This window comes from Pyrus communis, chromosome 6 (assembly GCF_963583255.1).
Source record: "Pyrus communis chromosome 6, drPyrComm1.1, whole genome shotgun sequence".
Taxonomy (NCBI): domain Eukaryota; kingdom Viridiplantae; phylum Streptophyta; class Magnoliopsida; order Rosales; family Rosaceae; genus Pyrus; species Pyrus communis.
In genome coordinates, this window is record NC_084808.1 from 5481691 (window position 1) to 5497561 (window position 15871).

The 15871-nt window shown below is 38.9% G+C and overlaps 1 protein-coding gene across 1 annotated transcript; it reads left to right on the top strand.

Annotated features, from left to right (window-relative positions):
• Nucleotides 1–11659: 11659 nt before the first annotated feature.
• On the top strand, nucleotides 11660–12070 carry LOC137736600 (uncharacterized). Its single transcript, XM_068475839.1, has one exon. The coding sequence runs from the start codon at nucleotides 11850–11852 to the stop codon at nucleotides 12000–12002; it is 153 nt and encodes a 50-aa protein (XP_068331940.1). The 5' UTR covers nucleotides 11660–11849; the 3' UTR covers nucleotides 12003–12070.
• Nucleotides 12071–15871: the final 3801 nt, after the last annotated feature.

Genomic DNA, 15871 nt, shown 5'->3' on the forward strand with positions numbered 1-15871 from the left:
GTATGACGAGTGCTGTAGAAACGGTTGAGGAATTCCCTTTCTAGCTGGTCCCAACTGTTGATAGACTCAGGTTCGAGGTCAGTGTACCAGTCAAAAGCGTTACTTTTCAGCGAACGCACGAACTGTTTGACGAGGTAGTCTCCCTCTGTCCCAGCATTGTTGCAAGTTTCAATGAAATGGGCGACATGTTGCTTCGGGTTGCCTTTTCCATCGAACTGCATGAATTTTGGGGGTTGATAACCCCTTAGCATCTTCAAAGCATCAATCTTCTTGGAGTAAGGCTTTGAGTACAGTACGGAGTCATGCGAGCTTCCTTCGTACTGTGTCTTGACAGTGCTTGCGATCATCTCCTGTAGCTGCTGGATAGAGAGAGATCCCATGAATGCCGTTGCTTGGTCTAGCTTCGGCTTCTCTTCAACTTTCTCCACTGGTGGCTCCTCTTCTTCGTCGTCTTCTTTCTTTAATAGGCCAATATTTGGGTCGACTTTCACGTCGGGCAGCGCATCTAGTTGGTTGACAAGTGCGGCAATCTGCAAGTCCTTCTCTTCCACAGTCCGTGTGAGCTTTGCGATTGCTTCATTCATCTGAGCTAGCTGCTCCTCGATTGAAGTTGCTCCAGTGGTCATGACTTGCATGGTTGTACTGCCGCTTGGATCAGGGTCGGAGAGTAGGGACTCTGAGTATTTCCTCGGGCTTTCGTCTTCTTTACCTTCTTGAACCGTGATGTAGAAAACATCTTGGATCTCCTCTTCAGTGCCGTTCTCTTGAGTTTGTTGGCATGAAGATTTGCCAGTGTGGACGATGATGCGCCTCCTTACCTTCAGTGGTCCTTTTGTGTCAACCTCTAGGATTGCTTGGCACTCCATCCTTGAAGGAATCAAGCTTCGAGCGTCGTCTTTTCCTCCTAACCCATCGAGCTTTTCTCCCTTTGGGGTTGTCCTCCTCTTTCCAAAAGGCTTACCATTATCTTCAAATATTTCTGAAGCTGATCGTCGCAGAGGAGAGATAGCTGTGTTGCTTTGTTTCTTAGGCTTTAACAACCTTTCAAAAACAGAGCTTTGGGATGTCGGCGCGTTAAGCCTCTTGAAGACAGAGGTTCGGTCTTGACCACCAATGCGATTAAGCACTGAAGTTCTGGAGCTTGAATGGCTCATCCTATCAAAGATCGACGTCCGAGGGGAGGGTTTAGGCTTTTCTTGGTCTTGTTCAATGCTCACGCTGATGTGTTGAGCGCTAGCTTTCTTCACTTTGCTTGAAATCTTCACGGGTGCATTTGGTGTGAAGCCAAGTCCAGCCTTGTTGTTGTCAACTCCATAATCATGCTCATTCAACTTCTTTTGAGTCTCGGTGAGGTCGCGATCTTTGTCGTTGACGGTGTTTGAAACCTTCTTTCCAAGATTTGAAGAGGAAGCAAAGTCATGCCTAGCCTTTGACATGAGTTCGTAGGCATTTGGGTTGAAGCCTTCTTCGGTCCTCTTAGTTGGAAGAGAGCTTGGTTTCACTATGACACCATGTTGCGCCTCCAGACGGTTGATGAGTCTGGCGGTTTGCAAGTTTTTCTCCTCTGCAGTCTTTATCAGCCTTGCAATTGTTTCCTTCATCTGAACCAGCTGTCTTTCAATGGAGGTAGTGCCGATAGTCATGACTTGTTCTTTGTTTGAAGCCATGGACTGTGCTTGAATATCTTGAACGGAGACAGAGATGAGAGGTAGAGATAGTCCCACTGGGCGTGCCAAATTTGTAAACACGAAAAGTTCCTGAAAACAAGAAACAAGAAACAAGAATACCGTGTACAAAATATATTTTTTGTGTTAATGATTTTGGGGTTACAATCTCTTTGTAATTTGATCCTCTGATTCTATCTTCGTATGGTGTAGGTTTGTGGATAAGCTGTTGATCCAAAGGGCCGACGGGGCTTGATCTAGGGATGAACAGTTGATGAACGGATCTTCGAGGGCTTTTGGGCTTGATCTTGAAGACTGGGTGTATGGATTTCTTCAAGGGCTTTCGGGCTTGATCTTGAAGGTTGATGGATGAGCGGATCTTCAAGGGCTTTTGGGCTTAATCTTGAAGAACAATTGGATGTGTGGATTTGTTGAGGTTGTTGATCCAAAGGGCCGTTGGGGCTTGATCTTAGGATGAACGGATGATGAACGATGAACACTTTCTTCAAGGGCCGTCGGGGCTTGATCTTGAATAATGGTTGTGTGGATTTCTTCAAGGGCTTTTGGGCTTGATCTTGAATGAACGGATGATGAACGATGAACGCTTTCTTCAAGGGGCCGTCGAGGCTTGATCTTGAGTCGGTGGAAGTTCTTCAAGGGTCGTTGGGGCTTGACCTTGAAGGAGGATTTGACGAAGAACGAAGAGTGTTTTCTTGATCCTTCGGGATTTGCTTGAGAGCTTTAGAGTTTCAAAGCTTCAAGGTTTTGGTGTGATGTAAATTCCCTTCCTTCTTTTCTTCTTTCTTCCTTTCCTCCTCCTTGAAATGAATGCCTTGGCCTCCTATTTATAGAATTCCAAAACTTGATTTTTGGATTTAAATAATCAGATGAAATAAATCATTTCTGCCAGATATTGACACGTGTCCTATTTGATGACCTTTCCAATTTATTTCGATTTTTCGTTGAGTCACACGCTACATGTAAAATTTATGTGACACGTGAGCGTTGAAATTTTAATTATTGGTTAACATTCATTTCACCGAAATTTCGATGTCTACAATGACAACAAAAACTCTTGTTAACGCTTCATGTGAAGGTTCGTACAAGGATAAAAACGCACAAGAGGCATGTTTATTGTTTGAAAAAATGGCAATGGATACACAACAATGAGCAGTTGAGTAGCCGCAATCTAGGGCTATTTTTGAGATGTCTAACAGCTCTCCATATGTTACCGCACAATTTGAAAAAATGGAAAAAAGGCTTGATGCCAAATTTGACATGTTACAAAGAATTCCAATTTCACAGGTTGCTGTACAGCAGCCATTACAAGCTGCCTGCAACATTTGTAGCATGACAACTCCTGATTTTTTTAGCTGTCCACATAAAGGTGCTTATCCAGAGTTTACAGCTGAGTAGGTTAATGTATTTAATAATTTCAACATCCCCGATATGACCCATACTCAAATTTCTACAACCCAGGTTGGAGAGAACTTCCTAATTTAAAGTGGGACAAAGATCTGCACCTTAGGCCACAATTCAAACAGCAGGTACAACAACCGATTGCATGTAAGGCTGCTTGGGAGGTTGCAATTGAAAAATTAGCAAATACTACCAGTCAAGAAATCCAAAATCTGCAGGCAACAATGAAAAATATGGAAAAACAAATTAGGCAGATTGCTTTGCAGGTTTCAAAAAGAGCACTGGATACATTTCCTAGCCAAACCGAACCGAATCCAAGGGGAGGTGTAGATTGTAAGGCAGTTAGAATTTTACGTTCTAGCAAAAGTTATGATAATAGACTTGAAAATTGTGTTGGAAATTCGCAGGTAGCATTACAACCAAAAGCAAATTCAGGAAGTGTTGAAAAATCTGACAATTTAAAAGATTCTGCACAGCCTTTGAACAGTTCCGAAAACAATGCAGATATTGCTGCAGAACGTGTTTATGAGCCTGCTATGCCTTATCCCGAAAGGTTGAAGCCTAAAGCTACAGATGAACAGTTGACAGATTTTATGAAAACTTTGTCTAAAGTTTAGATTAATCTACCGTTAATTGATGTAATAAAAAACATTCCATCTTATGCCAAGTTTTTTAAGGATGTTTGCACAAAGAAAAAGAAACTTGTGGATTTTGAAAAGGTGATTTTAACAGAACAATGCAACGCAGTTTTATTACACAAATTGCCTCCAAAGAAACAAGACCCAAGGAGTTATACAATTTCATGCACAATTGGAAACTCAAATTTTTAACATGCTTTAATTGATTTGGGTGCAATTATTAATTTAATGCCCTTTTCTGTTTTTCAGAGACTAGGACAAGGAGAAATCAAGCCTACATCAGTTATTCTACAATTAGCGGACTGTTCAATTGCTTATCCTAGGGGAATTATTGAGGACCTCATTATTAAAGTGGATAATCTCTATCTTCCTGCAAATTTTGTGATCTTGGATATGGATGAAGATATGCAAACACCAATTATTTTGGGACGTTCGTTCATGGCTACTACTCGAACCTCAATTGAAGTAGAAGTTGGGACACTTACACTTAGAGTGCAAGATCAATATGATGTTTTCAATTTATTTGAAGCAACTAAAAGGCTAGCTGATGTGCAAGATTGTATGCGCGTCGACACATTGGACAGCTTAATACATGCTGAAATTATGCCCCATTTGACATTTGATCCGTTGTTAAATGTGTTGCATGAGTTTGGGAATAAAAATACAGAAGATGAAGAATTTTTTGAGTATGTTTCAGCTTTGGAAAGTGTCCCTTTCCAACACCCCCGTTGGAGGCACATTTTTTAGAGTTTGGGGAAACCGAAAAAACCGTTACAACCGTCTCAATACTGCCACCTAAATTGGAGTTAAAAGTGCTCCTAGAACACTTAAAATATGCTTATTTGGGGATAAATTCTTCACTGCCAGTTATTATTGTTGTTGATTTATCACCAACAAAAGAAGAAAAGTTGTTGCGCATATTAAGAAATTATCAAGATGCAATTGGTTGGACTATAGCAGACATTAAAGGAATCAACCCTACAATTTGTATGCATAGAATTTTGATGGATGATGGAGTAAAGCCCACCATTGATGCTCAACGCCGTTTGAATCCAATTATGAAAGAAGTTGTTCGTAATGAAGTTATGAAGCTTTTAGATGTTGGGATGATCTACCCAATTTCAGATAGTAAGTGGATTAGTCCAACACAAGTGGTGCCCAAGCGTTCTGGAATTACAGTTGTGAAGAATGATAATAATGAACTTGTGCCTACACGTTTGACTACTGGGTGGCGTATTACAGAAAGATCAATGCAGGTACTAGAAAAGATCATTTTCCATTATTATTCACTGATCAAATGTTGGAAAGGTTGGCTGGTCGTGCTTTCTATTGTTTCTTGGATGGATATTCAGGGTACAACCAGATTACAGTTGCACCTGAGGATCAAGAGAAGACAACCTTTACTTGTCCTTTTGGGACTTTTGCATATCGGAAAATGCCTTTTGGTATATGCAATGCTCTTGCAACGTTTCAGTGATGCATGATGAGCATATTTTCAGGTTTGGTTGAACAAGTGGTTGAGGTATTTATGGATGACTTTTTCTATTTTTGGGGATTCTTTTGATCAATGTTTGCAGAATTTGTCTCTAGTTCTTGAGAGATGCATTAAGACAAACCTAGTTTTAAATTGGGAAAAGTGTCATTTCATGGTCAAGCAAGGGATTGTTCTAGGCCATTTAATTTCTAACAGGGGTATTGAGGTTGATAAAGCTAAAATTGACGTAATTGCCAAGCTACCACCACTAACAAATGTTAAAAGTGTTCGATCTTTTCTTGGTCATGCTGGGTTTTATAGACGGTTCATCAAGGATTTTTCCAAGATTAGCCGACCATTGTGCAATTTGTTGGCTAGCAATGCTCATTTTGTTTTTGGTGAGGCTTGTTTGGAGGCCTTCAACAAGTTAAAAACACTCCTCACTACAGCACCCATTATTACAGCCCCTAATTGGAGTTTACCTTTTGAATTAATGTGTGACGCTTCAGATTATGCAATTGGAGCAGTTCTTGGACAACGAACAGATATGCTTCCCCAAGTGCTTTATTATGCTAGTCGAACCCTCAATGATGCACAGCTGATGCGTTAAGAATGTGACACACAAATTAAACCCTATTTGTGACAATTGTAGTAATGAAGTAAGTAGGGATCGTTCTAACCGGGGATTAACTAGGGGTGCTAATCTAATTTGAATTGACTCAAAAACACAAAAACTAAACTTAAAGACTCTTAACAAGGGGTTAGGGTTTAGGGGTTAGGGTTTAGGGGTTAGGGTTTAGGCTTTAGGCTTTAGGCTTTAGGCTTTAGGGTTTAGGGTTTAGGGTTTAGGACTATGACTCAGAACAGCTTTGAAACACTCAAAACTGCCTAAAACAATCAATTTGACTTAAACAGAAACTAGAACTTAAATTGGACGAATTTGAAAGTGTTTATGACTCCAAATGCTTAAGAACACAAAATAAAACAAATTCGAATGACTAAGACTCAGCAAATTATGGGGGGATTGTGGTTGGACGAATTTAAACTAAATGGGCAGATTGTAAAGAAAACAAATTGTAAAAACGAATTTGATGGAATTGAATGGATGGGAAGCTAGCTAAGAGGTTCTTCTCCACACATGTTACACTTGCATACAAGATTATTTTCAGTTGGTCTTTCGATGAATTATGAATCTCAACACCCCAGGTTAATTAGGTCCGCTTAAATTAACCGTCAAGTTCTCCTTAAGTTAATGAATTGGATGGGTTAGCGCAACGCAATTCAAAACATTCTCCACAAGTCCCCTACATGATTGCATAATAGAGATACAAGCAAGAATCATTAAGTTCTATGAAAACCATAAGCATTGACGAATCACTTGTTACTATGATTGCATGAAACTTATGCCAAGAATTTTCTTAACGCGATTGAGATCATCAACCTTTACTACTTGTGAATATAAGTTCATAACTATTAGGTGAAACTCACTTATATTCTAGCGTCATATTCATGCATGAAAATTAAGCGTGCACTCTCAATAAACATACATAAATAAGTTATCAATCAAACAGTTAAACAAATTGATCCACAACTCATGAAATTCCAACCAAAGGTAATCAATTCATATTGCAAGCATAAACATGGTTTTGAATCACCCCCTAGCTAACTAGGGGGTTTAGTTCCTCATACGTACAAGACAAAGATAAGTAAATTTAACCATTGAAATCAAGGAAAGGAAACACCTAAAAATTCCAACAACTCAAACTTGAATTGTATGAACGTTTAGGCCCTCTTCTCCTCCTCTTTGTTGCGGCACAAGGTCTAAGGATAGGTTTTGGGGTGGTATTTGTATGGAGGAATGGATGTGTGATGGTAGGGTAGTGTTTTGGAGGGATGGGGAGTGGTTGGAGTGGCTGCAATGGAGGAGAAAATGCTGGAAAATGGAATGTTATGCACGGCAATGGTTGTGTGATGGTGTGAAGTGTGTATGAATGCAATTCTCCCTTTGGGTGATGAATGTGTCTCTTTATATATAAATGGGAGAGCATGTGGGTGAATTATAGAATGGGAAAGCATGTGAGTGACAGCTAGGGTGATTGGTGGCTGCAATGATGAAGTGGGAAAGCTGGAAATGCAAGGGGAATGCACGGCAATGGTGGGGAGTTCTTTGGTGATGAATGTGGCTGCCATCATGAAGAGTGAATAATTAATGCATGTAGGGTGCAGCTAGGTTGGAAAGGTGTGGAAGATGGCTGGAATTAGAAGGGGAATGCACGGCAAAGGATGGTTCTTTGGTGATGAATGTGGCTGCAATATGAAAAGAATGACTATTAAATGTATGTAGGGTGCAGCTAGGTTGGAAAGGTGTGGAAGATGGCTGGAATTAGGGGAAAGAAATGGGTTTAATTCAGAAATAAAAGGGCAAGGTGGCTGCAAGGAAAAGGATTAGGGTCTAGGTGCATAGCATGGGCCTAAAATAGGGTGGTTTGCACGGCAAGGGAAGGGGAGAAAGGATAAGCCCACGGCAAGGTTGTGTAATTGGGCTAGGGCCTTGTTTTGTGTCCTAAAGTGCCTACAATTTCGTCCAACACCTTGGCTCCAAACATAAGCTATCCCTCCTTAGCCCAAAAGTGCTCCAAAAGGCTCTAAAATGCACTTCTTTGCTCCTTAAGCCCTTAGAACCTGAAAACACACAAAAGAAGCATAAAGGACTAAAATAACTAAAGAAACACAACGTAAATGCACGAGAACAAGCCAATTAAGTCGCATAAATATGCTCCTATCAACAGCTAAACTATGCAACCACAGAGAAAGAATTATTGGGAGTTGTTTTTGCACTGGAAAAATTTCGAGCTTATTTAGTTGGGGCTAAAGTGATTGTTTATACATATCATGCAGCTTTGAAGTATTTGATGTCTAAAAAAGATGCTAAGCCTCGGTTGATTCGATCGATTCTTTTATTGCAAAAGTTTGACTTAGAAATTAAGGATAAAAAGGGCAGTGAAAATGTGGTGGCTGACCATTTATCTTGATTAATTATTCCAGCAACTTTAGAAGAGGATTCCCTACCATTGAGTGAGTTTTCCAGATGAACAGCTATTTGTTGTCCAAATCAATACACATTGGTTTGTTGATATTGTTAATTATTTAGCTCGGGGTGTAGTGCATCCAGATTTTACATTCCAGTAGAAAAAGAAGTTTTTATCTGATGTAAAGCATTATTTCTGGGATGAGCTATACTTATATAAGTACTGCCCAGAACAGATTATTCGCAAGTGCATTCCTGAAGCTGAACAGGAAAGTGTTTTAAAATTTGCTCATCATTATGCATGTGGGGGACATTTTGGGCAAAAAAAGACAGCAGACAAAATTTTGCAAAGTGGGTTATTTTGGCCTATAGTTTTTAAAGATGCACATAATTGGTGCAAGGCATGTGATCGGCGTCAAAGAGTCAACAACCAATCTAAAAGGAATGAGATGCCCCAACAAAGTATTTTAATTGTTGAATTATTTGATGTTTGGGGTATTGATTTCATGGGCCCATTTCCATCTTCTAATGGTAACCAATATATTTTAGTCACCATAGAATATGTTTCTAAGTGGGTCGAGGCCATTGCAGCACAAACTAATCAAGGATCAGTGGTCCTGAAGTTCCTCCAAGGGGTTATATTTCCACGTTTTGGCATTCCACGCGTTATTCTTAGTGATGGGGGGAAGCATTTTATTAATAAATCGTTTGCTAAATTACTGGAAAAGTATGGGATTAATCATCGCGTGGCTACACCTTATCATCCACAGACATCAGGTCAAGTTGAAGTTTCAAATAGAGAATTAAAGCGCATTTTGGAGAAAACAGTTAGTTCTACATGTAAAGATTGGAGTTTAAAATTAAATGATACTTTGTGGGCTTACAGGACAGCATATAAGACTCCTATTGGGATGTCACCATTTCGACTCGTTTATGGGAAAGCATGTCATCTACCTATGGAGCTTGAGCATAAGGCTTACTGGGGAATTAAAAAGTTAAATTTTTCATATGATTCAACTGGGGAACAACAAAAATTGCATCTCAATGAGCGGGAGGAAATTCTTCAGGGTGCCTATGAAAGTTCTCGCATCTACAAGGAAAGAACCAAGGTGTTTCATGATAGTCAAATTTTACGGAAAGAATTTCAACCAGGGCAAAAAGTTCTATTATTTAGTTCAAGGTTAAAGTTGTTTCCAGGGAAATTGAAATCTCACTGGACTAGACCATATATGGTTTCTAAAGTCTTTTCTCATAAGGCAGTTGAAATAACTAATGAGGCTCAAGGTAACACATTCAAGGTGAATGCTAACGACTGAAACCATATGTGGAGTCACCTTTTGAGACTGCAGACGAGTCTTTGACTCTGAAGGAATCAATGATCTAGCCACCAAACTTCTGCGACGTCTAGCTACAGACTTAAAATAAAGCGCTTATTGGGAGGCAACCCAATTTTTCTAAACTTTTTCCTAATTTTATTTTTTGTTATTATTTTAAATTACTAGATGTTTATATACCCTAAGTTTAAAAAAAATAAAAACGAAAAAATAAAAACAAAAAATTCATAAATATGTTGCTTCCTTTATTTACCCAGTTGGTTATTTTATTTTATTTTTTCTCTTAACGCAAAGTGGTTAATTGCAGGTTGAATACATGGAAAATAAAGACATCATATACTGGAATCATGCACCCAACAGCAAGTCTACATTAACATCAACCACTCTACACTATGATGGAAATTTAAATTAGTCAACATGAAGTCATTCACAGAGGCAAGTTTGGGGGTGATGTTGTAGATCCAGCACAGAAACATAATTTTGAGCAGTTAATTTTCTACAACTCAGTTTTGTGATGCATGGATGAGAAGCACAGTTAAATCACATATCCATACACCACAAAACTGAGTACAGCTATTATTACCAGATCTACAACAACTAAACTTGCAGGGATTCGAATTTTACCTCCCAGATGCATAGATCTGGGGTCCTGAGGGCCTTTCCTATTTTGTCCGTCGAGCTTGTGTGTTTACTTCCTTTTCCTTCAGCTCCATCATGGATCCGTATACCCCTACACAAAGAGCACTAATATGAGTACATGCAAGGCATAGAACGAACATCTATACAGATCAGGACCCAACCAAAGTCTGGAATTAATCTTACTTTCATATGGACATCGGATCTAAGATGTCCGAACTGTTCATGTCTTCTACCTCTATGCAGGGGCCACACTGGAGTTCCTATACAGATCAAAACAAAAATAACCAGATTCATGAGTTAGAAACCGTAACTATTTTTCGGCAACTCCATTACTCATGTATTGGAGTCGAATAGTATGTCATTATTCAAGTTTGGGATGGGTTCTTCATTATGTCCTCTATTTTTCGGCCGAAGCATTTGTTGTTTATTTTGACTTCTGGAACCACTGGACCGGCAGCTTAGGGGTTGTTTTCTCTCAGTTATACGCTGGATTTGAGTATTATTTTTCAGTCACAGTAGTGGTTTTATTATTAAAATACCAGATCACAGCCAATCAGTCAAGAGGGTTACAGTTTCTACCTCAAAATTTGCATATCTGTGAGTTTGGGGACCATTCGAGTCAGTCTCTTCAGTCTCTTTGTGAATCTCGGGTTCCTAATACAGAAGAACAGCAGTGTAAGATCTTATAAAGACTCAACATGAAACATAGCTCTCAGAGATTTGAACGAAGTGGGAGATGATTACCGTTGCTTGAGCAAAATGGTCTCAATCTGCATGAATGGAACTTGACTCCGTGATGGGTTGAGGCTATAGGGACACGCGGTTTGGTTGAGAAGAGTTGGGTTTTTTTTTGTTGCAGAGAGAGTGCAGATCTTGGACGGAGGTGTGTATGTTGCTGGGCTTGAGGTTGGAGAAATGAGAGCATTTTCAGACATAAAAAGGAGAGAAGGCTGAGAGACATCTCTCAAGTGGCTAAAAGTTTGAAGGAGCAATAGACATGGGAACCTGTTATATTGGGAATCTAAATTGTTAATTTTCTTTCTTCACGGTTTGGCTTGAAAATGAGAGAGGGTGAGTCATTCGGCTCTGGGGTTGAGGAGATGCAGAGAGTCGTTGCCCTGGGCTCGAGACAATTGAGGAGAGCATCCTATCCTATGTTGGGTTAAAGAATACTAGGGTTTCTTTCTATGAGTGCAGCCAAGTGGGCTGTGGTATGAAAGCTATCGGCCCGGCCTTAAAGCAATTCCACCCCTAAAAACTTTGCGCCAGCACCTAGTTCATTTATCCACTCAAGTGAATAGTAATAGACCCTAATAAATAGTAATAGGCCAAAGCATCTCCACCCCTAACAAAAAATAGCCTAGTCAATTTTATTAAAATATTATTATTTTTTATTATAAAATATCAAAGCACACCATCCCAAAAAGTGGAAGTTCCCCTTCCCGATTCCGAGAAAATTTCTTTGTAATTTTGTTGCATTTCTTTCCTCCTTCTCTTTTTGTTCCTTCACTGCCTCCTCACCTCCTCAGCTTTTGTAAATGGAGTCGGAGCAACACAATCCTCTCACAAGCTGAAATTTGAAAAAAAAAAAAAAAAAAAAAAAACCAATTTAGATTTTCCAGTTTGCCAATCAAGTGTTAAACTTAGAAAGAAATGATGTGGATGATGCGATTGAGCATCCAGAGCTTACTGGATTTGGCGGTGGCCGGAGTTTCAACGATGGTTGGTTTGGGGATCTTTGCGTTTATTGCTTCTATTCTTTGCTCTGCCGCTTTCTTCCACACCGCCAAGGACGTTTCTTCTTGATCCACCCTTCGCGCCACCGGGCAATCCACTCCCGGTGTTCAAGTCCTCCTGTTGGAGGTTAAAGGTTGTGGGAACGGAAGAGCTGGCATCAGCATGGCGTCATACAGGCTGGTCTTAAGGTCTGTCAATTTTGGACTGGCCTAGAGACCAGCTTGGGCTAGGTGCCAGGCAATCTGCTGGGCTGGAGAGACTTCCCGAGGTGCCGGGCCATTTTTTTGGCTGTGTGCCAGCCTATCCCAACCCCGGTGGAACTGGTCTTATGAGCATCTTTCAGCAAGTGGGCTGCTCATTCTGTTCATTCTTTGCGATCCAGCAGTAATTGCCAGGCTTCCATCCGACAGCTAAACACGCGTGTGCATGCATGTGCGCAGATCACATCCTTCTATCCCAGATCTTCCTGCGTTCGATCCCCGGGTGTGTTCTTTTTCTTTTTCTTTTTTTTGTTTTCTATTTTTTGTTTTTAGTTTTCTTCAGTTCTTTTCTTTATTTTTGCTAGCAGCTTTATGTTTTATTTTAGGCTTTAGTATTTTTGCCATTTTTTTTTCTCCACACCTTGAGGACAAAGTGTGACATAAGTTTGGTAGGATTTTAATTTTTGCATCAATTAAATTTTTTTTGTTTTTAAGTTAATATCCATAGATTATTTTAAACATTAAAACAAATGGACATGGTAAAGATTAATCCCACATTAGAGTCTTTTCTACTTATTGTTGATTAGACACTAATTCATGAGTTACACTTTGAAAATTTGCACATTCACATCAACATGGTTTGTGGGGAGCGAGATTGAAACACTTACTGTTAGTCTAAGTTTCATTTTTTTAATTTTTGTTCTAAATAAAGTAAAGTTAGTATGTGTTATAAAGTAATAATTGTCTCATCCGAGGCTTTACCTAGTAACCGGGCCAGTCCTGCCTAATCAGCAGTGATTCTCGCATCAAACGGTAGAGTTTTGGCATGGGGCAGGGTGGTTAGTTGGTTTCGTAGCCTTTCCAGCTCGAGTTAATAAGTCCGTAGGGGTGTTCTACACCTAGTGCCCTAAAGCCCTTGTGGTTTGGGAGTCATTGACCTAAAGCTCACTACATGGGTTGGATCGAAAGCTTAAGTGAACCGACATTGCACAACCACTACTGTTACTAAAAAAAAAAAAAAAAAAAAAAAAAAGAACAAAGATCAAGAAGAAAAAGAAAAAGAAAAATAGTTATATTTAAAGTTAGTATGTGTGAAATAAAGAAGGACGAGAGGTAAGGGTTTTAGTCGAGTCTCCTTAGCGATGTTGATTCACTTTACACCAAAGGAAGTTTGTGAATTCTTTTCTAATTGATTCTAAATGGCTTAGACTTTGTGGTGGGATTGGTTAGAACTTTTGAAAAGATGTTCTGATTTTTAATGTGTTCTATGGATTGCAACTTAGAAGATGAAAATTTTTGTTAGTTAGTTTTAGTTCAGTTTCGAGTTTGTTGGTTTTTATTGTTGTTTTCTAGTTTTGTTTCGCTTGAGGACAAGCAAAAAGCTACGTTTGGGGGTATTTTGATAAGCGGATTTTATATTATATATTTAACCCTATTCTTAGTATATTTTGGTTAATATTTTGGAAGAATTTTGATAATTTGAATTGTATTTCTAATATAGGACTTTCGATTTTCTCTGGAGCAAAACATGGTCAAATGGATGAATTTTGGAGTAATTCCAGTTGGAGGACGATCATGAGTCACTTAGCTTGATGGTATCAAAATATCAGATTTTTCTACCAAGCGATGATTTTCTGGCAATAAAATAAATGAGCAATGTGCAGTACTGGAATAGTGACGTTTTGGGCTTGAATTGTATTTTTGGAGCCCTAGATGACCTTAGATGAGTTCATGGCCTTCTGGAGATGTGTTCAGAACGTCCTGTTCTTCAAAATCAGCTATTATGGGCCGGATTTGGAGGAGATTTGAGGCCAAAATGTGGCTGGACAGTTTCTGTGCAGTTTATCCTAACTTAATTAGGACTTTATGTTTTAATATATTTTAGGTAAAGTACAAAAAACTACCTCAACTATTGGTGTCACAACACTTTCATACCTCATCTTTTAAAATTGACAATGTCATACCTCATCTTTAGAATTTGGTCCAATGTTATACCTTCCGTTACTTGGCCGTTTACTTTTCAGTTAAATGTTGACGAGGCTTGATTCAGGGCCCACTTTCTATTAAAAAATCATTAATATATTATTAAAAACCAAAAAAAAAAATATTTAATATTTTTTAAATATTAAAATAATAATAAAAAGTAAAAAATAAAAAAAAATAAAATAACCCTCAGTTCATCCCTCCCCTCCCCCTCCCCCCCCCTCCTCTCTCTTCTCCCCCCCTCCCCCCAACCTGCAAACCCCAGAAAAAAAAAAAAAATTTGAAAACCCATCAACCCCCCCCTGCGGAAGAAGGAGAAGGAGAAGGAGAAGGAGAAGGAGAAGGAGAAGGAGGAAGGAAAAAAAAATAAAAATTCCCCCCCACCCCTTTGGCGCGCGGAAGAAGAAGAAGGAAAAGGAGAAGGAGAAGGAGGACGAATAAGAAGAGGAAGAAAAGGAGGAGGAAGAAGAAGATGAGGAAGAGAAAAAAATAAAAAATTATTTGAAAACCCATCAACCCCCCCTGCGGAAGAAGAAGGAGAAGGAGAAGGAGAAGGAGGAAGAAAAAGAAGAAGAGGAAAAAAAGGAGGAGGAAGAAAAAAAAAAAAAAAATTTTGAAAACCATCAACACTCCCCTGCAGAAGAAGGAGAAGGAAAAGGAGGAAGAAGAAGAAAAAAAGGAAAAAAAGGAGGAAGAAAAAAAATAATATATATATATATCTTTTTTTTTTTTTTTGAAAACCCATCAAACCCCAAATCCACCACTCTCATCCGTTCTCTAAATCCTCTTCCGCACCCATCCTCCACCTTCTCTGCGCACCCATCTTCCCATCGACGGGATCTGGTTTTTTTTTTTTTTTTTTTTTTTTTTTCTATGTTGCAAGAGGAAGAAGAAGGGGTGGGAAGGGAGGAAACTGAGTGTGGGTGTGGGGGAAGACAAATTGGAATTTTTTTTTTTCTTTTTTTTTTTGGGATTTGCAGATGGGGGAAGCAGATGAAGATGGGGAGAATAGAAAGGAGGGGGGAGGGGGATATTTTATTTTATTTTATTTTTTTTACTTTTTATTATTATTTTAATATTTAAAAAATATTAAATTTTTTTTTTAGTTTTTAATAATATTTTAATGATTTTTTAATAGAAAGTGGGCCCCGAATCAAGCCACGTCAGCATTTAACTGAAAAGTAAACGGCCAAGTAACGGAAAATATAACATTGGACCAAATTCTAAAGATGAGGTATGACATTGTCAATTTTAAAAGATAAGGTATGAAAGTGTCGTGACACCAATAGTTGAGGTAGTTTTTTGTACTTTACCCTATATTTTATTATTAGCTAGCTTCCCAATGGAAATAAGAGACTTGGTTCCTAGGGTTTGTGCAGCTGGCTTTGAGGGAGATATTTAAGGTTTTAGTCAGCCCTAGTTTGGGACAACACTTTCTTTTATGCAACTTTGGAGACAGAGAGTAATTGCTAGGGTTCTTGGAGATTTTCTATTTTAAGGTGTTTTTATTCCTTCTATTCTTAATAATATTTTCTATGATTTCAATTATGAATATGTGTAACTAATTCCTTTTGCTAGGGCGAAGCCTTGAGCCTTAGCATGAATATGTTATTTTTATTTAATTGTTTATGATTGATTGCATGCACACTTTGAATTATTAATTACCGTGATTAAAACTGTCTAATTGTCTTAATGCTTGATCACCATTAGGATCTTTAGAAAAGTAATTTGATGCAATTTTGGTCGGAAGGTTCC

Excerpts from the sequence above, each read along its gene's own strand:
- LOC137736600 (XM_068475839.1), top strand. The coding sequence starts at position 11,850 with ATGATGTGGATGATGCGATTGAGCATCCAGAGCTTACTGGATTTGGCG.